The sequence below is a fragment of the Serinus canaria genome, chromosome 5, assembly GCF_022539315.1.
Source record: "Serinus canaria isolate serCan28SL12 chromosome 5, serCan2020, whole genome shotgun sequence".
Taxonomy (NCBI): domain Eukaryota; kingdom Metazoa; phylum Chordata; class Aves; order Passeriformes; family Fringillidae; genus Serinus; species Serinus canaria.
In genome coordinates this window covers 47,325,154-47,348,597 of record NC_066319.1, presented here as the reverse complement: position 1 = coordinate 47,348,597, position 23,444 = coordinate 47,325,154, and the positions used below count along the sequence as shown (strand labels likewise).

The following is a 23,444-nucleotide window of genomic DNA, read 5'->3' as shown; positions in this document are numbered from 1 at the left end:
TAAAAAAATCCTTGGTTATGGCCGTTGAAGATTTTTAATCAAATACAGATATTATACAGCTGGGTCTAGACCTGTCATCCTTTCCTTTACCTTCTTCTCTGTTATGGCTTGACACTGGAAACATATGAAAGAAAAATTTGGGCTTTCTTTAATATTAATGCCCAGAGATTCACATTATTCATAGAAATTGAAACTGTACTGATTTTTTCTGCTTTCTTTCCAATCATAGGGCAGCTTTCCCATGTTCAGCAGCAGGCTTTCTCCTGCAGGTGTCCTGAGGTGTGGCCTAGGTGTGTTCAAATCTATCTTAGTCATTTGTTCGTCACCTTGTCATTAGCATGGCGTCTATATTTAATTGGGCTTCCTTCCTTCATCAGAAATCAGTTTTTATATACCATGAAAACTGCAGCCCATTATTAAAAGCCAGCTCTAAGCAAGATTCTTGGCTCTTATTTATACAAGAAGCAGTGAAAAAAGTATCTCAAGTACTCCTTCAGATGAGTGGTGTGTGTGAAGAACACACTATGTGTGAGTCCAGTATCGTGCCTCACAGCCACTTATTTCTCAAGTTTTAGCTCATAACCAACTTGGTTAAGGGGTTTTCTGCAATCTGTTGAGCCTCTTGATAGGTCGTAATCATCAACAACTTTCACTGGTTGTATCTTTGCCTCACAGAATGTATTGCTGAATTATTGTTGCAGTTATTATTTTAATGTCCTTAGAAACAGCATTGAGATCAGCACTCTGTGTGTAGTAAGGGTTGGTCTCTCCCTGGAAATGGCTGCATTTGAAGGGAAAATGGGAAAAAACATTTCCCTAGATTTAGAAAGTGAGATGCTGTGCATGGGGATAGGAGGCTCCTGATCTGGCAGTAAGTTCTAGCAGGAAATTCAGAGAACACCACCAAGCTAAGTGGTGTGGTTGCCATGCCTGAAGGATGGATATCATCCAAAGGGACCAGGACAAGTTTGAGCACTGGGCCCATGGGAATCTCATGAGGTTGAACAGGACCAAATGCAAGGGGCTGCACCTGGGTCAGGCAACCCCCAGTAGGAAGACAGGGTGGGGGACGAAAGGATCAGAGCAGCTCTGCTCAGAAGGACTTTGGGGTGCTGCTGGGTGAGAGGTTGGACAAGACCCAGCAAGGTGTGCTCACAGCCCAGAAAGCCAATTTTGCCCTGGGCTGCATCCAAAGCAGTGGGCAGCAGAGTGAGGGAGGGGATTCTGCCCCTCTACTCTGCTCTGGTGAGATCCCATCTGGAGTGCTGCATCCAGCTCTGGGGTCCCCAACATTTCTTATGTAGTGGATCTGTCCAGAAGAGAACCTGTCCACAAAGAACCTGCCCACACCTGTCCATATCTCTGGATGGGGATCAGTCCAGAAGAGAACCTGTCCACAAAGATAATCAGAGGACTTGAACATCTCTCCTGCCAAGACAGGTTGGAAGAGTTGGGGTTGTTCAGCCTGGAGAAGGCTCCATGATGACCTTATCGTGGCCTTCTAATATGTAAAAGAGTCCTAAAGGAGAGCTGCAGAGGGGCTTTTTACAAAGGCTTGTAGTGATAGGACAAGGTTTTAAACAGAAAGACAGTAGATTTAGATTAGATATAAGCAAGAAATTCTTCCCTATGAGACTGGTCAGACATTGGAACAGGTTACCCACAAAAGCTGTGTGTACCCCATCCCTGGAAGTGTTCAAGGAGAAATTGGATGGGGCTTTGACCTGCCTGTGGCCTAGTGGAAGGTGTTCTTGCCCATGGCAGGGGGCTTGGAACTAGATGATCTTTGAGGCTCCTTCTAACTCAAACCATTCCCTTATTCTATGACTCTGTAATTCCATGTACTTGAGCTTCATTAAGAAGAACATTGCCAGCAGGTCACTGCAAGAAATCCTTTCTCTCTAAATCATCCCTGCTATGCACATCTGGAGAGCTGCAAGCATTTCTGGGCTCCACAGTGCAAAGAGGACATGGACATATCAGAATGACTCCATTAAAGTCATTGAAGAATTGCAGTATGAGGGGAGGCTAAAAGAGTAAAGGTTAGTAATGTTTAGCCCAGAGAAAAAAGACCTGTGGAAGTCTCAACAGTGTTTGATTGCCCAGTTTTGGATGAGACGAGTAAAGATGGAGATAGTATCTGCTCAGGGGCATCTAGTGACAAGACAGGAGGCAATGAGCACAAATGAAAATACAAGAAGTTCCACTTAAATGTGGAGAAAACCTGTTAACCTGTTTTAGTGTCGGTGTTGTCAAACACTGCAATAGAGAGATTGCCCAGAGAGCTTGTGGAGTCTCCATTGTTGAGGGAGTCAAAACCCATCAGGACACCCTCCTGAGCAACTCAATGTACATGACCTTGGTTTGAGCAAGGGTTTGAACTGTGTGGTCCCCAGAGTTCCCTTCCATGACGCTTTGGTCATCCAGCTCCCAGGAGTAAAGCTGAGCACAGGATACCAGGCTGTCTGATGTGACCCAGCTGAACTTGGCACACGATCAGAGGGGATTGCTCCCCACATCCCAGATTATAAGATAGTAAGCTGATCTAAAGACTTGCTCTATTTAACACCCATGTTCCTCGGCTTCCACCCCCTGTCCCCAGGCCATGCTTGTAACTGCAATCACCTACATTCAATGGCATCCCAGCTGCATTCTTCTTCTCTGGGCACAGGGCCATACAAGTGACCCAGGAGTCAATATCACAGCTCTTGCTGCCAGTGGATTCCCCGTCTGGGAGGGGATAGCCAGGCACACATCTGACAGCATTTGCTAGTGTGGCACAACAGTGTTTTAAGCCCTGCACCTATTAGAATCATCACTGGCTTCACCTGGAGACAATCAACCCCAGCCATGGATATGCGGAGACAAAGTGAGGTAGATAACAAAAATTCAGATTGTCCTGATGCATCAAGTCTTTCCCTCCTGTCTTGGTGGCAGAAATGCTATTGGAAATTCTGGAAATCATGCAAATGATGTTAAAAACATTTCTCTGTAGTTGCTACTTCTGGTAACTTGTTCATAAAATAGTAGATTCAGGCAACTGAGATGTGTATCAATGTTTGATATTAAGAAGAAGTAGGTTTAGTTTGAGGAAAATGGGTTTGAATCTAACCAGAGTGATCAGATAGTCATGAATAATAAGAAGTCACGTGTAAAACATATTCAGTAAAGTGTCCAGTAAAACTAGTTTCGACATCATACTAATCTCTAAAATTATAATGTGTGAGTCATGGCCCTTAGATGATCTTAACCTTTACTAGAGGATACTCTGCTTTGTGTTCAGCAGCATAAACAACTGAGCAAGGACCTGTGCAGACCTGGTGAATACAAGACCCTTTTGAATTCACTGTAAGTAATTTTTTGGGTTTTTTTTAAATGTGGAAAAATTGTCAAAAATTATATTCAGGAGAAAAATTTTTGTATGTTCAATTGAGAAATTATTATGTTCATAGTCAAGTTTTGGCTTAAAGTTTCTTGGATTGTTTAATTATGGTTTTGGGTTTTTTTTAAATGGAAAAGATAAGTCCTCTTTGAGATTGGCACATTCATACGGCATGACTCTCCTTAGGAAAACTGCATTTCAAGTGTTTTAAATTAATTATATTGGTGATAATAACAAATGTAGGGTGTGAAATGAAATGAAAGCAGGGTCTTAAGGATTGCTCTCTAAAGCATCTAGAGAGCATTTTAAAAAAAAGAAACTGGCTAAAAGAATTAGTGTAAGAGTGATGGTGTGAGAAGCCACAAAGAAATCAGAGCTTAAATTTAAACGTGTTCTAGATATGAAAGTGCACTCTCTGAAGGTGGTTTGTCATGGGGTTCAGGCCCTTCCTAGCAATAGTAGTATTTCCATGACCATGATATTCTGAGTGTGAATTAAGGAGTATTTAGAGCATCTATTTCTAAAGCTGAGATCAGCATTCTGAGTTCACTGGGTTTTGGAGAAAGAAAATGATGGAACGTGGAGAACCCAAATGTGGGGTCATGGTGGGAGCTGATAAGGATTCAGAGCTTTTACAAGGCAGAGGCTGCATTTCTCAGTGCTTGTCAAAAACCTTAGATATTTTTCCCCTAGAGAGAGCTTTGTTTTATAAAAGGTTTGGTAGGTCAAATGATCACATACCACAGGAGGATGTTTTGGATTTCCAGATATTCCACATCTTTACTTCTCTCTATTGACAGAAGTTATTGAACCAATTGCGATACATTATTAATTTCTAGAGGTGAAAGTATTGCCATAGATGTGGAATGAATAATTTCCATGCTTTGGAAAAGGCTTTCCTGCTCTATCTGTATGTTTTTTAGTGTCTTTGCTCCTCCAGAATTTACTCACTCATCTTCACTTTCAACCATTGTAAGCTTCTCCACCAAATCACCCTTTTCTATCTTTCTGATGATAAAGACAGTATTCCTCTAAAGTTTATCTACATTTTTTTTCTTTTTTTCCTTTTTTTTTAAATTTTGTTTTTAGGTGATTTGATTCAGTCACTGGGTTGGGCATGCCTTTGCATGCAACAGGCACACTTTTTTCCTTTTGGTGCTCTATGTGCATACTCATTTTCCCTGTCTTTATAAGCAGCAGTATTTTCACGGTTTTGATAACCCTGTATTTTCAGGGTTTTGATAACATCCTAATTGCTATTTCTTTCGTTATTTTTGTGGAAGTTGTTTTTTTCTTTTAGTTGTGCTCAACTGTTCAATCTTTATGAAATCACCATAAATGTTCATCACTTCCCCATTAACAAGAGCATTTGCATTATTTTAGGTGCCTGCATATGGGTTTATATACAGCCCATTCAAAGATGAATGTTTTAATTTTCACAGAAGAGGTATATTGTGCTTTTCTTCTGCTTTGATTTTTCATCAGTTAAATTTCCAAATTTAACTGATTTGCCTTGACTGTCTCCCTTTCTTTCTTCTCTATAAACCTGTGCTTTTGATACTTTCATCACTTAAAGCCACATTGAAAACAGAATATTGGGAAAAAAAACCAGTTTAAAATGAATTGTAGCTTAACTTTAATGAGGGCGTATTTGGAATTACCTCATCCCTCTCTGACTTTAATTTTTATTATTTCATAACCTCTTCAGTAGGTTGAGCAATTTTCCAGAGTCTGCTTCCTTGAAATAGAAAGCTAATTTACCCCAATTCAAACATCTCAGAGTCACTGGTGCTAAGCTAACTCTGTATAGTGAAGGGATTGATGTATTGCTAAACACAAGGTGAATAGATTTGTAAGCCAAATGTAACTTTTCCTCTATTACAGAATCAGAGAAATATGAAGATGTTGCTTTCCCTGTGTCTTTTACTTGTTGGAATCCATTCCAACAGTTACTGCTATGAGCCTTATCAACAAGGGGTTAGAAACCAGAACCAAAGAGCACAAGAAAACCAAATCATGCCATGGCAAGGTGTAAGCAACAGTGTTTGTCGATTTGCATGTTGTTTCTACAAAGATATTTCTTCTCGTGAAAACAACGGAAATGTTTTCTTCTCTCCTTTGAGCATCTCTACTGCCTTTGCAATGCTGACTCTGGGTGCCAGATCAGACACCCTGACACAGATTCTTAGGGTCCTTTGCTTTAACCCTCGTCAGATTTCTGAAAATGACATCCATGAAGGTTATCGTCAACTCATGCAAATTGTAAACAGAAGGAATGGGGGGTTACAGTTGAATATGGGAAATGTTCTCTTTGTGCTGGATCGACTGAAGCCACAAGAAAGATTTTTAAATGATCTCAGAAACTTCTATGAAGGAGAAGCTTATCCTATGAACTTCAAGAGGGCTGATCAAGCCCAGCTAAAGATCAATGAATATGTAGCAAGAAGAACAAATGGAAAAATCAAGGACCTCGTAAATAACCTAGATCCACTTACTGAAATTCTCCTTATTAGCTATATCTACTTTAATGGTAAGATATACATATCATGTTCTTCTACTCCATAAATTATTTCCTCGGGTTAGTCTTGGACTTCATAACTTTTTGCAATATGGTTTTGCAGGTGGACTCATATCTTGTTTCCCTTTTGGTCCTCACTAATATTTAGTTAGAAAAAAGCTATTGGAAATTCTTTTCTACTTGACACTGATAACTCCTAGCAAAATATATGGCAAATTTTCCCATATCTTTTAATATATAAACTTCTTTCCTTCAAAAAATTAGGTGAAATATATGTTGAGGAAGGCATGTCTAGGCAGTAAAACATCTAATCCTATACAGTCTAGTAGGATTCAAGCACTTTCCTAAATACTTGGCTGAGATCCATTTCTGTGAATTTCAATCCAGCTGCCTTTTTTGCTCAGCAAGTTCAGAGTTACATGCAAAGAATGCTATTAAAGGAAAACTTAGCATCTTATCAAACAGACTATGTTTAGACAACAGCTTTGCTGTTACTGTGCATGTTTATGTATTGAAAACTAAACATGCTTTTATTGGAAACTAAACAATAGCTTTAGTTTCACACTCCTCTTCTCCTTATTTTTTCACTATGCCTTTGCCAATAGCATGTCTGTAGTCCTGGTGTGTCTAGAGGCATAGGTTTCAACCTTTTTTTTTTGATTTGCAGATTCTAATATTTTCCAGTGGAGAGATGGACCCACCAGTACCAAATACAAGCCTATTGACAATAAGCTTGTTTCTCTTAATTAACTTGTGCAGTCTGCTTAGATACAGTCTTCAGATGTTCCCAGAGCTTTTCAGACTTCTGATCTAATGAGAAGAAGAGGATCAAGGTGTAAGGCTCAATCAGTGGTCTAATAACAAATATTGCATCTTATTTCAAACTTTCTCTCTCTTACAGATTATATGCTGAAAGCAAAGTATTTGTGATCAGAAAAATAATATTCTCTAATTTATCTGATAAATTTTAATTGAAATGGATATGGCATATTAGATAAATTTTTAAAAGAAAAGGTATCCTTTTAGAACCTGGACGCTTGCACTTTCCAATATGAGGCTTCCCCTGAAAATAATTAAGAACTATATTTCTGTTTTGTTTTGTTTTCCATTTGCATCTATGCTTGTATTAATGTCTGAAGATTTGGCCACAACTAAGTGGAGCTAATTGAAATACAGATGACTGATGTTTCTTAGTTATCTTGAAAACCTACTTGTTTATCAAATAATATTTTCATTTAGACTTTTATTAAGCATCAGGTACATCCTTCAAAACAGGCAAAAAAACCTACCAATTTTTTTTTTACTAAAAGGTGTTTGAAAAATAAGCAATTAATTTAGTAGCACAATGGGGACAAAAGCCCAAGAAACCTTGTATTAAAGATTATTTTGTATTGCAGTTAATTTTTACATGTTCTAGCAGTAAGGGTTGTTATTTTTTTTTTTAGATGTCCAGTTTACTACTGCAAAGACTTCCTAACTCCTTTAAAGGTGGTGGAATTTCAGTTTTAACTCACCAATTTTAAAGAAAATGGATCAAAGAATAGCATTATTCGCAATACTATAATAACATTTTCTTAGTCTTGAGACCAAGAGTAGGTTAATTATCTAGAACTGGGATTAATCTGGAGAGGATTTCTAAACCTCAGTTAGCTGTATAACCAGTCCATACTTTCAGGTACTTGTCCTCTTTTTGTGCATTACAAACTTTCTTGCACATTACCGGTGACAGGTTTTTTTGACGTGTATCATAGTACAGAATTCCTTCCTCAAGGACAAAAGGCTGGCAATATTTTCCAGATTCTGACCTACAAAACATGTTATTCCACTATATTAAACCAATCCCTTTTCATGCCTTAGTCAAGTTTATAATGACAAAAAATACTTTGAATTTTATTTTGCTGCTTGAGCGCTGTGAAGCACTTGAGGAAGGTGCCAAAAGGTATCCCACTAAGACAGAAGAGAGAACAGGAAGAAGAGTGCCTTTGAAATAGGAGGAAAGTATTAGTGAATGTCATCTCTGTCTAATCTGTACGTTAACTGATAGTCATGGTTTGGGACCTTAACGATCATCTAGTTCCAATCTCCCTGCAATGGGCAGGGACAACTTCCACTACACCAGAGGGCTCAAAGAACTGTCCAGCCTGGCCTTGATCACTGCTAGGGATGGGGCATTTACAATTTCTCTATTCCAGCCTCACAACCCACATAGTGAAGGATTTCTTCCTTATATCTAATCTAAATTTAAATTTGCTCTCTTTCCATTTAAAGTCATTCCCCTTTGTCCTACCACTATCTGCCTGTAAAAAAAGTCTTCCCCCCTCTATAGGTGCTTCCTCCTTTAGGTAATGGAAGGGCTCTAAGGTTTCCCTAGATCCTTCTCTTCCCAGGCTGAACAACTGCAACTCTCTCAGCCTGTCTTCATAGGAGAGGTGCTCCAGCCCTCTTGATCATTTTCATGGTCCTCATCTGGAGTAACTCCAACTGGTCCACATCCTTCTTTTATTGGAGACTCCAGGTGGGATCTTGCCAGAGTGAAGCAGAAGTGGAGCTGGCCACATTTTATGATGCAGTTCAATATGCGTTTGGCTTTCTAGGCTGCAAGCACACATTGCTGGGCCATGCTGAGATTCTCATCAACCTACAAGACCAAGTCCTTCTCCTCAAGTCTGCTTTCAACTCGATCCATTATTTTCCCAGCTTGTATTTATGCTCGGGATCACCCCAACTCACATGCAGGACCTTGCACTGTTGTTAAACTTCATGATATTCTAATGGGGCCACCTCTCAAGTCTGTCTCACTCTCCCTGCATGGCACCCCTTCTGTCTGGGTGGCCTCCCTTCACTCTGGAGGGCATCCTTTCCTTACAGCATGTCAACAGAACAACACCATCTTGGTGTCTCTGGCAAACTTGTGGAGGGTGCACTCAGTTACACCGATCACTTTACCAACAAAGATGTTGAACAGCACTGGTCATCCCTGATCTCCTCTTGGACAACAAGCCATTGACTGCAAGCCTTCAAATGCAAACATCCAGACAATTCCTGATCCACTCAGTGGGCCATCTCTCACACCCATCTCTCCAGTTTAGAGTCAAGGATGTCATGCAGGACAGTGTGAAATTCTTTGCACAGCTCCCGGTAGTTGACATCAGTTGATTTTCCTTTACCACAGTTTACCCTTAGTGAAGTCATGTTGTCAGTCACCAATCACTTCCTAATTTTCCATGTGTCTTAGCATAGTTTCCAGGAGGATCTGCTCCATATCTTGCTGCTCAAAGAGGTGAGAAAGTCTGGTAGTTTCCTGGGTTATTCTTTTCTTCATTTTTAAAAATGAGAGCTCTCATTTATCATTTTCAGTCAGTGGAAATTTCACTGGACTGCCTTAACTTCTCAAATATGATAGATAGTGGTATTGCTGTTCCATCTATTTCCCTCATGATCTGCAGGTCCCATGGACATGTTCATCTTCAGGTTCTTCACCTGTTCTTGAACCTGATCTTCTTTTACAGTGGACAACTTTCTCCCAGTCCCTGCACTTGCCAGTAAAGATTGAGGGAAAAATGTCATTGAATACCTCAGCCATGTTCTGGGTAACCAGGCTTCCCATTTCTTTCTGGAGGGAGTTCACATTTTCCCTAATCTTCCTTTTATCATTGTCATGCCTATAGAAGCTTTCATTGTTGCCCTCAATGTCCCTGGCCAGATTTAATTATATCATACCTTTAACTTTCTTAATCTCTTCCTTGGAGGCTCAGAAAATCTCTTTTTATACCTCCCAGGTTACCTGTCCTTGTTTCTACCTTCAGTAGGCTACCTGTTTGTGTTTGAGTTCACCAAAGAGCTCCTTGTTCCCCACAGGCCTCCCTGAATTTTTACCTGACTTCATCTTTGTAAGGATGGATCACTCCTGTGCTTGGTGGAGGTCATCCTTGAATATTAAGAGAATCACAGAACCATGAAGGTGGGAAAAGACCTCCAGTATCTTTGAGTTCAGCCTTTGACTGAACACCACCATATCAAATAAATTATTTACACTGAGTGCCAAGTCTAGTAATGTCTTGAACACTTCCAGTGATCATGAATCTACCATATCCCTGAGCAGATTTTAGAAATGTTTGACAACACCTTCAGTGAAAAAATTCTTCCTGATGTCCAACCTGAACCTCCCCTGAAAGAGCTTGAGGCCATTTCCTCCTGCCCTATCACTTGTTGCCTGGGAGAAGAGACTGGCCCTGACCTGGCCACAGCCTCCTTTCTGGCAGTTGTAGAGAGCAGTGAGGTTCCCCCCCAGCCTCCTTTCCTCCAGCCTAAAAAGCCCCAGTTCCCTCAGGTGCTCCTCACATGACTGACTCTCTTGACCCTTCCCCAGCTCTGTTGCCCTCAATGCTCCAGCACTTCAATGTCTTTCTCACTGTGATGCTCCCAAAACTGGGTGTCAAACAGAGCTGGATGTGTGGCCTCACCAGTGCTGAGTACAGGGGGACAATCCCTGCCCTGCTCCTGCTGGCCACACCATTGCTGACACAGGCCAGGATCCATTGGCCTTCTTGGCCACCTGGGCACTGCTGGCTCAAGTTCAGCTGCTGTTAATCAGCACCCTTCAGTTCCTTCTCCACTGGGCCACTTTCCAGCCACTGTGTCCCCAGCCTATAGTGCTGCATGAGATTGTTGTGACAAACCAGCTTTCTTGGGGCCCTCTTCCTTCCATGGCTTTATCCCAAGCAGATCACTGAAGAGGCCAAAGTTTGCACTCCTGAAGCCCAGCATAGTGCTCCTAACATCCTACACAGTTTTCAAGCAAAGTTCTTCTTGAAATCAGCTGGTTTGCCCTGAGTTGAGTGCTAGATAAATGTTGTTTAAGTTATTCAGGAGTGGTGTCATTCATGTTTTTGTGATTCATTCTGCTTTTTTCTTTTCCCTTAAGCATAATAATGTAAAAGTTCTGTGTGCTATATATCTGATGATAGAAGTCAGTATTAATGAAGTATATAAAAGTATATGAAATGTATAAAAGTAGCAACTTTTCCCTGTTCAGACCGTTGCAGTTTTCAATCTATGCTTTCAGAGACCATGAACTGAAGAAGTCTCATTTCACTTTTTCGAAAGCTATTTAGTAGTGCAGGCTATGTTAGATGGTGGAAACAGCAGATGATAATTATTTCATTTGTAACAGGTTGCCTAGTAATCAGTGTTCAAATAGAAAACAGAAGTCAACAGGGGTTGCATCTTGTTTGATGGTTTTCTTGATGCCACTTAATTGACTTAGTGTCATGGCTCTACTTTTGCCCATTACATTTGATAAAATGTTAGTTTTGCTCTAGAAGGCAAAATTTACTACAGAGCAACAAGATTTCTTAAAAATTAAAATAAAAAACAACAAAAAGCCTTTCCAAAACTCCACAATTTCCTCCTTTTTAAAAAATTTGCTCAGCCTCTTAAACATATGATGTGGATACCTGAAATTTGGCCTTGAAACTCCTTTCTACTGAGGATAAGAACCTTTCAGAGTTCCAATGTGAATGGTTTGTTTCACCATGACTAAGTGAGGAACCTTTGAAAATTTAATATGGTGAAGATGACAGTGGAAAAGTTTTCTGCAGTTGCTGTTTTGTTTCCTAACTCAGCAGTCTGGTAAAATTAAGCTCCTTATGACTCTATACATCATCAGCTAATGTGAGGTATCAACACCTCTCTGCAAGTAACCCAAATCCTTTAACTTCTGTGGAGAATTCATCCCTCGTGTCACCCTTTACAAACCTATTTTGTTTTGGGAATAAGGAAATGAGAGAATCTTCTTTTGAGCTTAGATAAAGGCTGCATTACATGAGGACTTTACAGGCTGCTCAAAACTGTTATCAAGGAGGAAAAGTGCAAGTTAGAACCCTTGATAACTCATCTAAATGAAGGATTTTGCAGCCTGCTGAAAGATCTGAGGGAGTGTTTTACATCACATTCTACCGACGGTGTGTTGTTATTGAATTACTCTGAGTATTTAGTCATATCAACGGATCATTGCAGATTGGTTTGTCTTTGAAGCTGATCCATCTGTGCCAGTTTCTGTCATCTAAGAATGTGTCCTATGATAATATGTCCTATGGTTTCATGTCCTCAAAAATATCCTGTAATTCTGTCTCTTATATTTCAAGCTGAATGGGAAAAACCTTTCGATCCAAAATACACTAAAATGAGCAAATTTTTTGTGGATGGGATCAAGGCTGTGGAAGTCCCCATGATGTTTGGAATAGGCCTGTTCAAGCATGGCTATGATCAGCAGCTCTCTTCCACTGTGGTGCAAATGGATTACAAAGGAGGTGCTTCAGCATTTTTTATTCTGCCTGATGGAGGAAGAATGAGGAAGCTGGAGAAAAGATTGTCTTGTGAACATTTGTCAAGGTGGTCAACATTAGTCACAAAAAGGTAAAATTCTGCAGTTCTTGGTTCAGATAAAAGCCAAGGAAACAAGTGTGCTGGGGTATGACACAGAATTGGTATGCAAGTTTTAGTTCTGCTTTAAGAGGCAGAAGAATTTTCCTGACCTAAGTTGGATGTGGCTGATTTAGTGTTCATGTGTTCTCACATTCAGGACTGCATGCACTGAAAACCTTCACAGATTAGGATTTTTGCTATTTTTGCATTTTGTTCCCTATCTCCAGCTCTTAATAGGCCCAAGTTTTTTGATTTAGACCCCTTCTCACTTTTTTGGGGGGAAGTTTTCTGCCTTCTATTTGCAAGTAAATTCCTACCACTTCATCCTCTTTTCTTGTCTCTTTCTTAATTTCTGCCTATTAAAATTACAGCAATTGTACAGCTAATGCTGAAATAAAAACTTCCATTCACCAATTGTGAGGGTAAAGCTCATACGAGACAAGATGTAAAAAAAACAAAAGAAACAAACAAAAAACCCCCACAAAAACCCCAAAAAAATAACAAAGAAAAAACCCCAAAAACAACAACAATAAAAAAAATCACCTACAAACAAACGAACAAAACCAGCAAAAACAATGTAATTCTCTGTGTACCTTTAGAGTTTTGAAGTTTCTGGGAGTAACCATGTGGTTTGTGACTACAAGAGAAAAAGATGTTGAATCAAGATACTTAGGCATAATTTTTGCCAAAGAAAAAATTGCCTTTACAATTATCAATATGAATGCTAAATACAATTGGAGGAATTTGTATTTCCTCTCTCCATCTTACAATATGAAAAAGAATCACAGTCAAAGACAAGTTTGTTTCATGCTGCTCCCCATTTTTCATCATAACCATTCTCTCCTACAAAAATAATTACACAAATTCCTCCCTTTCCCTTTAAATTTTAAAACAATTGATTGTATTATCAATTGTTTGGAGTCTCTGGAAGGTCTTAATAAATACAGTATTATATGGAGTCATGTAAAGGCTGTGAGCTACCTGTTTGTCCCTTCTCCATCTGCAAATTGATGTTGTTATTAGTGACAGAAGTGTTGTAAAGGACATCTTTCTTTTGTGGTGGCTGACAAAGAGAATAGTGCTGAAATGTCACCAGTACAGACAGGTGAGATCTTTTAAATGGCTTAACTATAGAGAAAACCTCATTTTCACTTCTGGAAAGTGTATCCCACTGCTCCTTTCCTGATTGCATTGCTACTGTGTGTCTCTGGCTTTCCCATTCCTCGGTACTGGAAGCTTGGGAGCTTGTGAAGGACTGCCTTTAGGCAACAGTGTGCAGATGATTCAGTGATAGCTGCACCCTCATTCGGGCCAGCAATCAGCACAGACTGAAATCAGGGAGAAGTAAGAGGTCAGCAGCCTGTTATCAATCCACCAGAACTCTTGGTTTTGGATACAGCCAGAGCTGGCATGAGATGCTGTGCAGTGCTGAAGGTATGGGCTTTTCCTTCCCACCTGCCCACTGTGACTTTCTCTTTGGCTAGCTTCATTAAGTGCTCCACATCTCCCTGACCTAAAGCCCTGGAGAGCTGTCCTGGTTTCTCACCAGAAAGTAGTACCTAATGTCAGTGCTATCCCTAAGCTCTGTCTCATTATGCTGCTTCTAGCTGTAAATGTTGGGCTTAACCTTTGAAAAGTAATTGTTACGTAGGGGAAAAACAAGGAAGAAATAAGTCAGAAACATAGAGCTTTGGTTAATTTGTGGAAAGCAGCAATCTAGTCACTTAAAACTGAGTAAGTCAGACACTGGGCTTGACACAGAAAAAAAATTATCTATTGGCTAACTATATTCTGTAAATTTGCTTTTGTCTTTTATTTTCTCATGCCTTCTATTGCTCCTTACTATTGTCCTGCTTCTTCAGTGGATATAGCTCCATTTTATCTGTCCTGTTTTATATGACAAATACACAAGGCCAGTTTTTTTTCTCCAAAAGTAACATTCTGTGAATTTGAATGTGTTGGATTTTTTTGTGCTTAGCTTGAGACACCTAAAGGAATCTCTTTTTCACAGGGTGAATCTTCTGCATCCCCAGTAATGGCTCATGATTAAGGTGCTTCCAGCTGATAGCAGAAGAGATCACTAACTTCAGAAAATTTACATCTCCTATGTAGACTAGAGGGAGACTGCAGGCAAAATGTCTTTAGAGAGAAAGCAAAATCAGTTTTTCTCTTATAAGTCTATGTTGTTCTGTGATAACTGATCAAATGTTTCACTGCATTCTTGCACTTCTTTTCTGGCAGGTCAGTAAATTTATATCTTCCGAAATTCACGCTTTATGGGACATATAACCTAAAAGATATCTTATATAAAATGGGCATCATGGATCTATTCACTGATAAGGCTGACCTCTCTGGGATCACTGGGCAGCCCCAGCACCGAATTTCCCAGGTAAGTCATAGTGCTTTTTTGTTTTATGGGCCCATTTACATCACTTTCTGCACAGCTATTCATGGTGCAAAACTCATGTAAAGAGCCTTTGCTTCACATGAAAAAGCAGCTGATGGCATACAGGGTATTTTATCCATTTAGTTTCACTGTGTGAGCAATTGGGTTAGAGAAAGTTACTAATCTGTAATTTTTTAATTTAGAAGGCTATTTTGAACTGCATGGAGCAACTTTATAAAACATACATGACCAAATCATTATCTATCCACACTTTGGTACCCTCTTGCAGCAGGTTGTTACATTCACCACTGGCTGCTTCTGTTTGTGTCTGCCTTCTTTAGCCTGCTTGTGGGCAAGTAGGGAGATGTAGGATGTATCACTGCTCATATTTTATGGAGGTGAGGGAAGAGGAAAACCACACTGATTGCTTTTAAACTGTTTGGGGGAAATGAAAATGTAGTTATTACAAACATTTGGCTTCAAGCATATGAACAATTACTGCTAGGCTCAGGCAAAAGCTACAGATAGATCATGCTTCAATAAACCTAGAGTTTAAAGGTGACAATCAGGGCAAAGTTAATTTTCTAATGAAGAAAACAACTTCCCTCATGACCTCAAGTGGACATGAGTGAATCAGGATCTGTCCGTGTCTGGATTTAACAAGGTCAAACTTTCGTGTTGCTGTGCTTTAACCCTCCATTTCTGGCCATTCATCTTTGCTCCCATTTTTCCCAAAACATGAAGGAACACAGGAAACATAATTTAAGATTTCTATTCATGTTGTTTCTTCAACTGTATGAACTTCTAATACACAGTTAAATATGGGCTTACTCTCTTAACATTTGCTCCAGCTGTACAGATCTCCGTGAGTGGATGCAATGAATAAGAAAAGAAACAAAGCAAATGTTTTCACTAGCAGGGACATGTTCCTCCCAGTGGAGAGTAACTTTTCCTCTCTGGGCCTAGGAAGCTGAGCTGCATATAGCTTGCTGATTTTTTTTTTCCCCCTAACTTTGCTGTCTTTAAGCAGTGGACTCACGCCTGTCCATCTGGTGCTTGTTTCTTACCAGTAACTTCTTCAGGCACTTTTAACTCTCATTCTTATTTAGGTGACTAGTTTTGTACCACCCCCCCTTGACTTGTAAAATATCTGTTTCTTCACAGGCCATTCATAAGGCTGTGGTAAAGGTGGATGAGACTGGCACTGAAGCAGCAGCTGCCACAAGCATGGAAATAGTGCCCATGTCCGTTCCAGTCACCGTTAGATTCGACAGGCCCTTCCTAATGGTCATCACTATGGAGAACACTATACTCTTCATGGGAAAAATTGTGAACCCTCTGAAAAAAAATTAAGTCAATGTACAAATTAGGTATGTGGTGATGACCACTCTTCAAGCAAGTATTAGACCTGATGAGTATGGCATGGCTACAGAGGGGCTCTCCACCGCTTAACTGATGTTATTCACTGTTTTTTGTAGATGAGACCCTTCATCAATTTAAGTTATCATAGTTGCATGTTTGTTTGGGCCTTGCTTCTTTTTTTTTTTTTTTTTTTTAAAGAAGGTTGCATTCATGCAGAACTGTCATTAGCTCTGGGGCAAAATAGGCCTGTGTGATGCTGACAGCATAGATACATCTTCTAGCAGGGAAGATGAGGAACATGTGGGTGGAGAGGGTTGTATATGTCTGCTTCTTCCCTCATGGCTGCCTTCTCTCCTATTTTTTTATGTTGACTGACAAATAGGTATAAGTTATGTCACTTTACTATTTGTGTCAATTTTCCTACCAAAATGAAGTTCATGGCTAGCATAAACCTTAACATGCATAATGCTTATTACCTTGCCTAGTACCATTGTTGTCCAGTGAGTCTATTACACCCTTGCCTGCCAGCTGTTGTCCCAGCTTGCCTGCTGCAAAGGGGTGTTTTTCCCTGCAGATACATACTCCTCTGCCTACTGTTTCTGTGTAATTGATTGTCCAGACTCATTCCAGGGCAAACTTTAGAGGTTCTAAGAATTTGATCTACGAAAAAAAGAAATAGATCTGATCTCTGCACTTTGGTACCCTAAAGCCAACCATTGTGAATCAAATATACAGCTCAGAGCAGCCAGAAGACTACTTCTAGCTTATGCCTGCACCTAAAGTAGCTCCTGGAAGTCCCCAAGCAGCTGGAAGCACAAGCCATGGCCCCCTGGAGCCAGTGTCTGTACCATTACTGTCTGTACCTGGGAGATTACCCACGGTAGTAAGCACCACTCCAGTATTGTTTGTAGGATCGGGCACCCAACCAATAACACCCATCCCTACCAGTGGTACTTGCCATGTCTCTTGATATAACCCCTTCTGTTCCCAGACTGTCTGGTAATACAACATTGGTACTCTTCTCATCTGCTTCATGGTTAGTATAGCCACAATATTACAAAGAGCTGTTTTCACTATTAAGAGACACAATAACCAGTCACATTCATAATAAACATGCTTATTTTATTTCCTTGTTTTCTTTCCTATCTATTTTTTTCTTCTGGTTTTTACATCTATCGTTATTTTATTTCTTTGCTCAAGTTCCTGGTATATATCCGATCTCTGGTTGCAGGAGGGGTCAATTATTGACTAAAGTGGGTTAGTCTGTTAATAGGTATTAAGCACTTGCACCAGTCTTTGTACAGCCTTGAAATATGCAGACAAATGTAGTATGGGAGAGCAGCAACAATTAATAAACATGACATTAAAAAGTTTCAAATTTTGCTATTTTACTTCTATAATCCAGAGTTAAGAATTAAGTGTGGTTCAAGCAGGTTTTTTTGACTACTGTCAAGAATAATTATTAATTTACTGCTCATATACATTAGATCAGCACAGTAATGCCAATAATGAGTTTCAGAAATCCCTCTGCCTTTAGCCTGAGCAATTAATAGTAGGTTGTCTCTGCTAGGGAGAGAACCTTTTTGGGAAGGCTGGACATTCATTTCATGCAAAGACGTTTATTTCAAAACTTTTAGAAAGCGCGTTGCTTCTACTCTATCAAGTGCTTAGCTTCTGTGTGTTACTCATCACTCTTCTAAAAAGCTCTCTCTTGACTCCCTCTAATAGCTCTGTTATCAGTCTTGGCACATCTTTGAGCTGAAGTTCCTGTTATTCCATTAAAAAAATACAGGCCATCTCCATCATACCTTTTTGGGTTTTAATAAATAAGGACAGGGCAACAAAAAAATTGCTTAGAAGCTTTTTGTAGAGGAACCCACTTCCAAATTAAAATCACAGGGAAGAAAAACTCATATCTATGGCATTCAAATAAGGCAATAAGAAAAACTAAATTTAGAGTTTCCCAAACTGAAAGTTAAGTGTACTAAACTTATCTACATTACTGGATCCATAGCAAACCTTTTTCAGGTGCTCACAGATATTTGTAACCTACATCAATCTAAAGGCACTGCAGATTTTCCTCGGTCACCGACAGTTTTCTGAAAAAAACTAGATCTTGCAGCTTGCATTCCTGTACAAATGTACAGCAATATATTTGGAAGTAAATCCGAGAAACCCAAACTAGAAAAGGGGCAAAAAAAAAAGTATATTCACACAGAAAACCAACTAGAATTAAGAAGAAAAATTTCAGAAATGGAAGTAGTTATCAGCTCAGGGAATGCCCCCTTGCCAAAAAGAACAATTCCAGAACATTAAAACTGTAATAAGAAAGGACAAGGAGAACTTTGAGGGAAATGCCACAAAATAATATATTCTTTTTAAAGAGATCCTTTCAAAGAGCCTGAGGGACCAGTAGATGTTCAAAATGTAAAAGAAGTGTTCAAGGGAGGCACTGGCAAAACAGAAAAGCTCAATCCATTGCATGTGGGTTTCCTTTGCAGTGGCTGAGTTTAAACCACTATTCCAAGCTGAACTAACAATAGAATAGTATTGGGCGGGGGGGGGGGGGGGAAGTAGTCAAAGAGCAAGTAACAACAAATTACCCTGATTGTTTAGTATGCATGCAAGAGCTCTTAGCTGTCTCAAGAAGAAAAATGTTAAGCTTTCCACACTGATGCAACTGCTAAACTGTCTCCCTATCACACTAAAAGGAAGTGACAGATGTGATGTTCAATTTTTGTAAAAAGATGCAAGCAAGCATCTGGAGTGCAGGCTAGTTAGATCAACTTCAGGTTTTTTGAAACTGCAGAATTTGTATGACAAAATATTGAATAATAAACATGACTTTCATAGAAACATAGAATCTTCTAGGTTGGAAGATCAACCCTTAAGATCAACTCTAGCCCTTAATCCAGAACGGTCAAGTCTAACCCTGTCCCTGCCACATACACACATCTTCAAAATACCACCAGGGGTGGTGACTCAGCCACTTCCCTGGGTGGCCTGTTCCCATGTTTGACAGCCCTTTCCATGAAGAATTATTTCCTAATACTCAATTTAACCACACCCCCCACCCCCCCAACACCCCCCACCCCCCCCACCCCCAGCACAACTTGAGGCCATATTTCTTCTTCTATCGCTTGGGATAAGAAACTGATCCCCCCCACCTGACTACACCTTCTTTCTTCTCTTTAGAGAGTTGTAGAGAGTGATAAGGTCCCCTTTCAGCCTTCTTTTCTCCAGGCTAAAAACCTTCAGCTCCCTGAGCCACTCCTCATATGACTGACTCTCTGGACCCTTCCTTACCTCTCTTCCCTTCTCTGGACCTGCTCCAGCACCTCAAAGACTCAAGCAAGTCTTGTCATGAGGGGCACAGAAATGAACACAGCATTTGAGGTGTGGCCTCACCAGTGCTGAGTACAGGGGGACAATCCCTGCCCTGCTCCTGCTGGCCACACCATTGCTGACACAGCAGCTGGGCACAGCTGGCTCATGTTCAGCCACAGTCAGATGGCACCCCCAGATCCTTCTCCACCAGGCAGCTTTCCAGCCACTCTGCCACTGGTCTGTAGTATTGCAGGTGGTTGTTTTGGCTGGATGCTTAGAGAGACAGTATCAAAGGCCTTACTAAAGTCCAGGTACACAATATCCACAGCCATTCCTCAGTCACTCACCCAGCTGGTCACTTGTCAGAAAAGGAGGTCAGGTCAGTACAAGTAACACCTGACTTTCATAAACCTGTGCTGGCTGGGCCTGATCACCCAGTTGTCCTCTGCATGCTGTGTCATGGCACTCATGAGGATCTGCTCCATAACCTTCCCTGGCACTGAGGTCAGGCTGAGTGTCCTGTAATGCCCCAGATCCTCCTTCTGGCCCTTCCTATACATGGGCAGCCCATTTGCCAAGCTCCATTTGTCTGGGACCTCCTTGGTGAGCCAGAACTGCTGATAAATGATTGAAAGTTGTTTGAAAGTGGTTTGAAAGCTCTTCCACCAGCTCCCTCAATACCCTTGTATGTGTCTAAGTGGTGCAAGAGGTTGCTGACCATTATCCCTTGGTTTATGAGGTTTCATTTTGTCTGCGCCTGTCTTGCAGCTCAGGTTTCTGGGTACCCTGTGAACAGCTGGCCTTTTTATTAACAACTGAGGCAAAGAAGGCACTGAGAATTTCAGGGTCTCCCTCATCCCTTGTCACAATCTTCCTTCTGGCATCCAATAAAGGATGGAGATTCTCTTTAGCTTCTTATTGCTAATGTATTTATAGAAAACATTTTATTGTCTTTTACAGCAGTAGCCAGAACCCGTTGCCAAAGAATTCTTTGAAGAGCTGGTATGTCCACATTTTGTAATGGTTTGGTTGGTATATGCCACATACTTCTGAAAACTTACAAAATTCCTCAGAACAGGACCTAAACCAATCATAAACTAGTAGGGAGGGAATAGCCTTTATTAGCATAGAGTTTAGGTGTGCATTATTCAGAGAAGTTAGAGATGACATGGGACTTTAATAAATTGTGACATTACACATTTTTCTGGTGGTTTCACCTTGTTCATTGGGAAGAATCTCACAGTACCCAGTGGCCAGCTGATCAGAGGAGAATCACTAAATCCAAGGCAAAGAACACAAAAGGAAAAGCCCTTGGTTTATACTTGGCATGATGGTCTCAGGTTAGTCATTGCCACTCAGGACAGAGATTTTGCAGTGATGCTGGATAGGCCACTGAATATGTCATTTCTGTGCTCAGTGACAAGGAAAAAGGAAACCAAGCAGTGTGAGATGTGAAGAAAGGGAAAGAGTAAGCTTGTGCATATGTGTATCCTATATATGTATTCCACTGTGTATGTGTAGCCTCTATTTACTGCCAAAGCCTAAGTGCTCGTTTCCTCTTGCTGTGCCCAAGGCTGCCCAGGACCTCTCAGGGCATTTTTATTTCCTCAGTTAACAGCAACACTTCTATCAGCTCAATGGTCCAGTAGGAAATTACTAAAAATCTAAGCCAAATTATATGACTCAATACTTTAGAAACATTTACTAAAAAAAAAAAAAAAAAAAAAAGAAGAGAAAAAAGTGTGGGCTTTTGTGAGAGTTTAAAAGGGTCTTTTTATCACTTTGAATGGTTGAAGGAGGTCAACTTATATTTGCCTTCATATTTGCAGTTTTATTCTTTTTGCAACCATTAATTATACTTCAATCAAATTATTGCCTTGCTATTTACCAGTGAACCTTCACAAAGATTCTAACCAGATCTGACATCTCTTTTTTAATGCTTCTGGGGTTTGTTATTTTATTTCTCTATCAAATGTATTTATATATTTTTTTAAATGGGAATATCTCATTAGTAATCATTTTCCCATCAGATTCAAAGAAAACTTGAATAAAATTTAATTTTTAATGTGAATTAGCTCTCAGTATACCAGTTCTTAACTGTTTTTCCTCAACATCAATTTCCTTAGATTATATGACAAATCTGGTTTAGTTCACAAAAAAAGGCAAACGAGAATTAAACTATGAGTGGCAAAATAATGTCATCCTCAGGTTCCCTACAACTGATACAGAGGATTTTCCATCCTGACTTGAAGAATTGAGTGTGTGATCAAATCTTTCCTGTAAACAATCATTTCCTTTCCAATCAGAATTTTTTATGATTGCCTTTAAATAATGTTCATAGTCCCTTATTTTTATTATCTTCATATAAAATAAATTACCTTTCTCTCCCAAGGGAAATTTCAATACATTGAGAATTTTTAACAAATTGTGACAAAAATTTTAATTCTCAGCAAATTTCCTAAAATAATTTTGAATTTTGTTTTCCATTTTATTGTTAAATAGTAGAAAAATCATTCACTTCATATTATCTTATAAAATAAAAATTAGCATGGAACATTTTCATCATTTCTCTTTCAAAATGTTGACAAAGTCAAATATTCATGAAAATGTAAAGGTTTCTCTGACTCTGCTTTCCTACGTGGAAACCTCTCTTTCAGACAACTTCCAATAAGCTTTTCTGAGAAAGGATTTTTGAGTGGAACATTAAGGGCTACAGAATCTGGAAGAAGAAGAATACTTGTGCAATCTAGGAAATTTTCTCAAGTGTGGGAAAGATGTTGAGCATTTGTGAAGTAGGTTGCAAGTAAGAGAACACTGAAGTTATAGCTTGGGTATAACTCTACTACCACCAGATCTAATTGGGGACCTCCAGCTCAAAGGATTTGGGGACTTCTTAGCTTTGGCTGGCCACTGAATGTTATAGAGCATAAGTAAAAATAATTACTTTTACATTAAACTGTGAACAGAAATATGTTTAGAAAATGCTGGTAAAAAATACCTTTCCTTTGTATACAGTGAATCCTCTTAGACATAGTCTTGGCTTGCAGGATTCTGTTTCTGGTGAGGAAACCCTATTCACTGTGCTTCAGAAATTACTTTAGGAAGGATCCCAAGAGCTGAGAGATTTCCGGAGATCAGGGAAGACTAAGAGCCTTCTCTGCTGTAATATTTGGGTGTTGGGTTTGGAGCTATAGTAATTAAGTGTGTGGAGGCGAATTAGAAAAACAAACGTGTTTGTTAAGAGATTAATTCAATCATCATTAGTATGAGAGTCGGAGCATTCACAAAGGCCAAAGACCGGTTCAAACTGGTTCTCATAATCCCCACCCACCTAAGTTCTACCAAAGGCATTAATTTAAAAACATTGCATCATCAAGAAAAATAAAATACTCTCACTGGCTGATCAATGAACCTAAGAGCAGGACATCGTCACCTAGAAGTTTTTGTGACCTGATTAACCTTTTTGCTCTCTACGGCTGAGCCCCATTTGTGCTGAACCCAGCCCTAGAAGTGCCATAAGGCTGTGCTGCCCTGTCCAAAAAGACACCTGGGTGTTCTGTGAAAATCAGTCTGGCCTCTCCTTCATCCCCAAAGGTTAAGTTTCAAGGAAGGGTCTTACTGGGACTCCTTTGGGAATGCCTTCCTCTATAATCTTCAACAGGCTCTATTTGCCATTGCTCTCCAAGAAAATGCAGGAAGCAGGGGTAGAGGAATGGTGTGCTAAGATGAGAGTGGTCTGCAAGTGACTGTGTGTGATGTGAGGAAAGGCAAGAAGAGAAAGTTAGAGGAGATGTCAGCATGTAGGAGACAGCACTGGACAGGGTATTGTCAAGTTTGGATTAGGGAAGTTTTGTCACAGTTCCAACAGTTTTGCTCTTAAAAGTAAGATTTGAGATGCTTGTGTTATATTTGTTATGTAGCAAAATGGCTTTGTTTAATTTGTCTGCATATTGATCAAGAGCAGGATTTTTTAAAGCTATATGGTGTTGGTCTAAATCTTCTCCCAGCATGGTTAAAAGCAGTGGCCACAGCAAAATTTAATC

The 23,444-nt window shown here is 39.9% G+C and overlaps 1 protein-coding gene across 1 annotated transcript; it reads left to right on the top strand.

Moving 5' to 3' along the window:
* The first annotated feature begins 3,210 nt into the window (after positions 1–3,210).
* LOC103826887 (alpha-1-antiproteinase-like) lies at positions 3,211–17,416 on the top strand. Its single transcript, XM_009102349.4, has 5 exons — positions 3,211–3,348; positions 5,267–5,912; positions 12,047–12,317; positions 14,568–14,715; positions 15,877–17,416. The coding sequence occupies exons 2-5, from the start codon at positions 5,279–5,281 to the stop codon at positions 16,063–16,065; spliced, it is 1,242 nt and encodes a 413-aa protein (XP_009100597.2). The 5' UTR covers positions 3,211–3,348; positions 5,267–5,278; the 3' UTR covers positions 16,066–17,416.
* Positions 17,417–23,444: the final 6,028 nt, after the last annotated feature.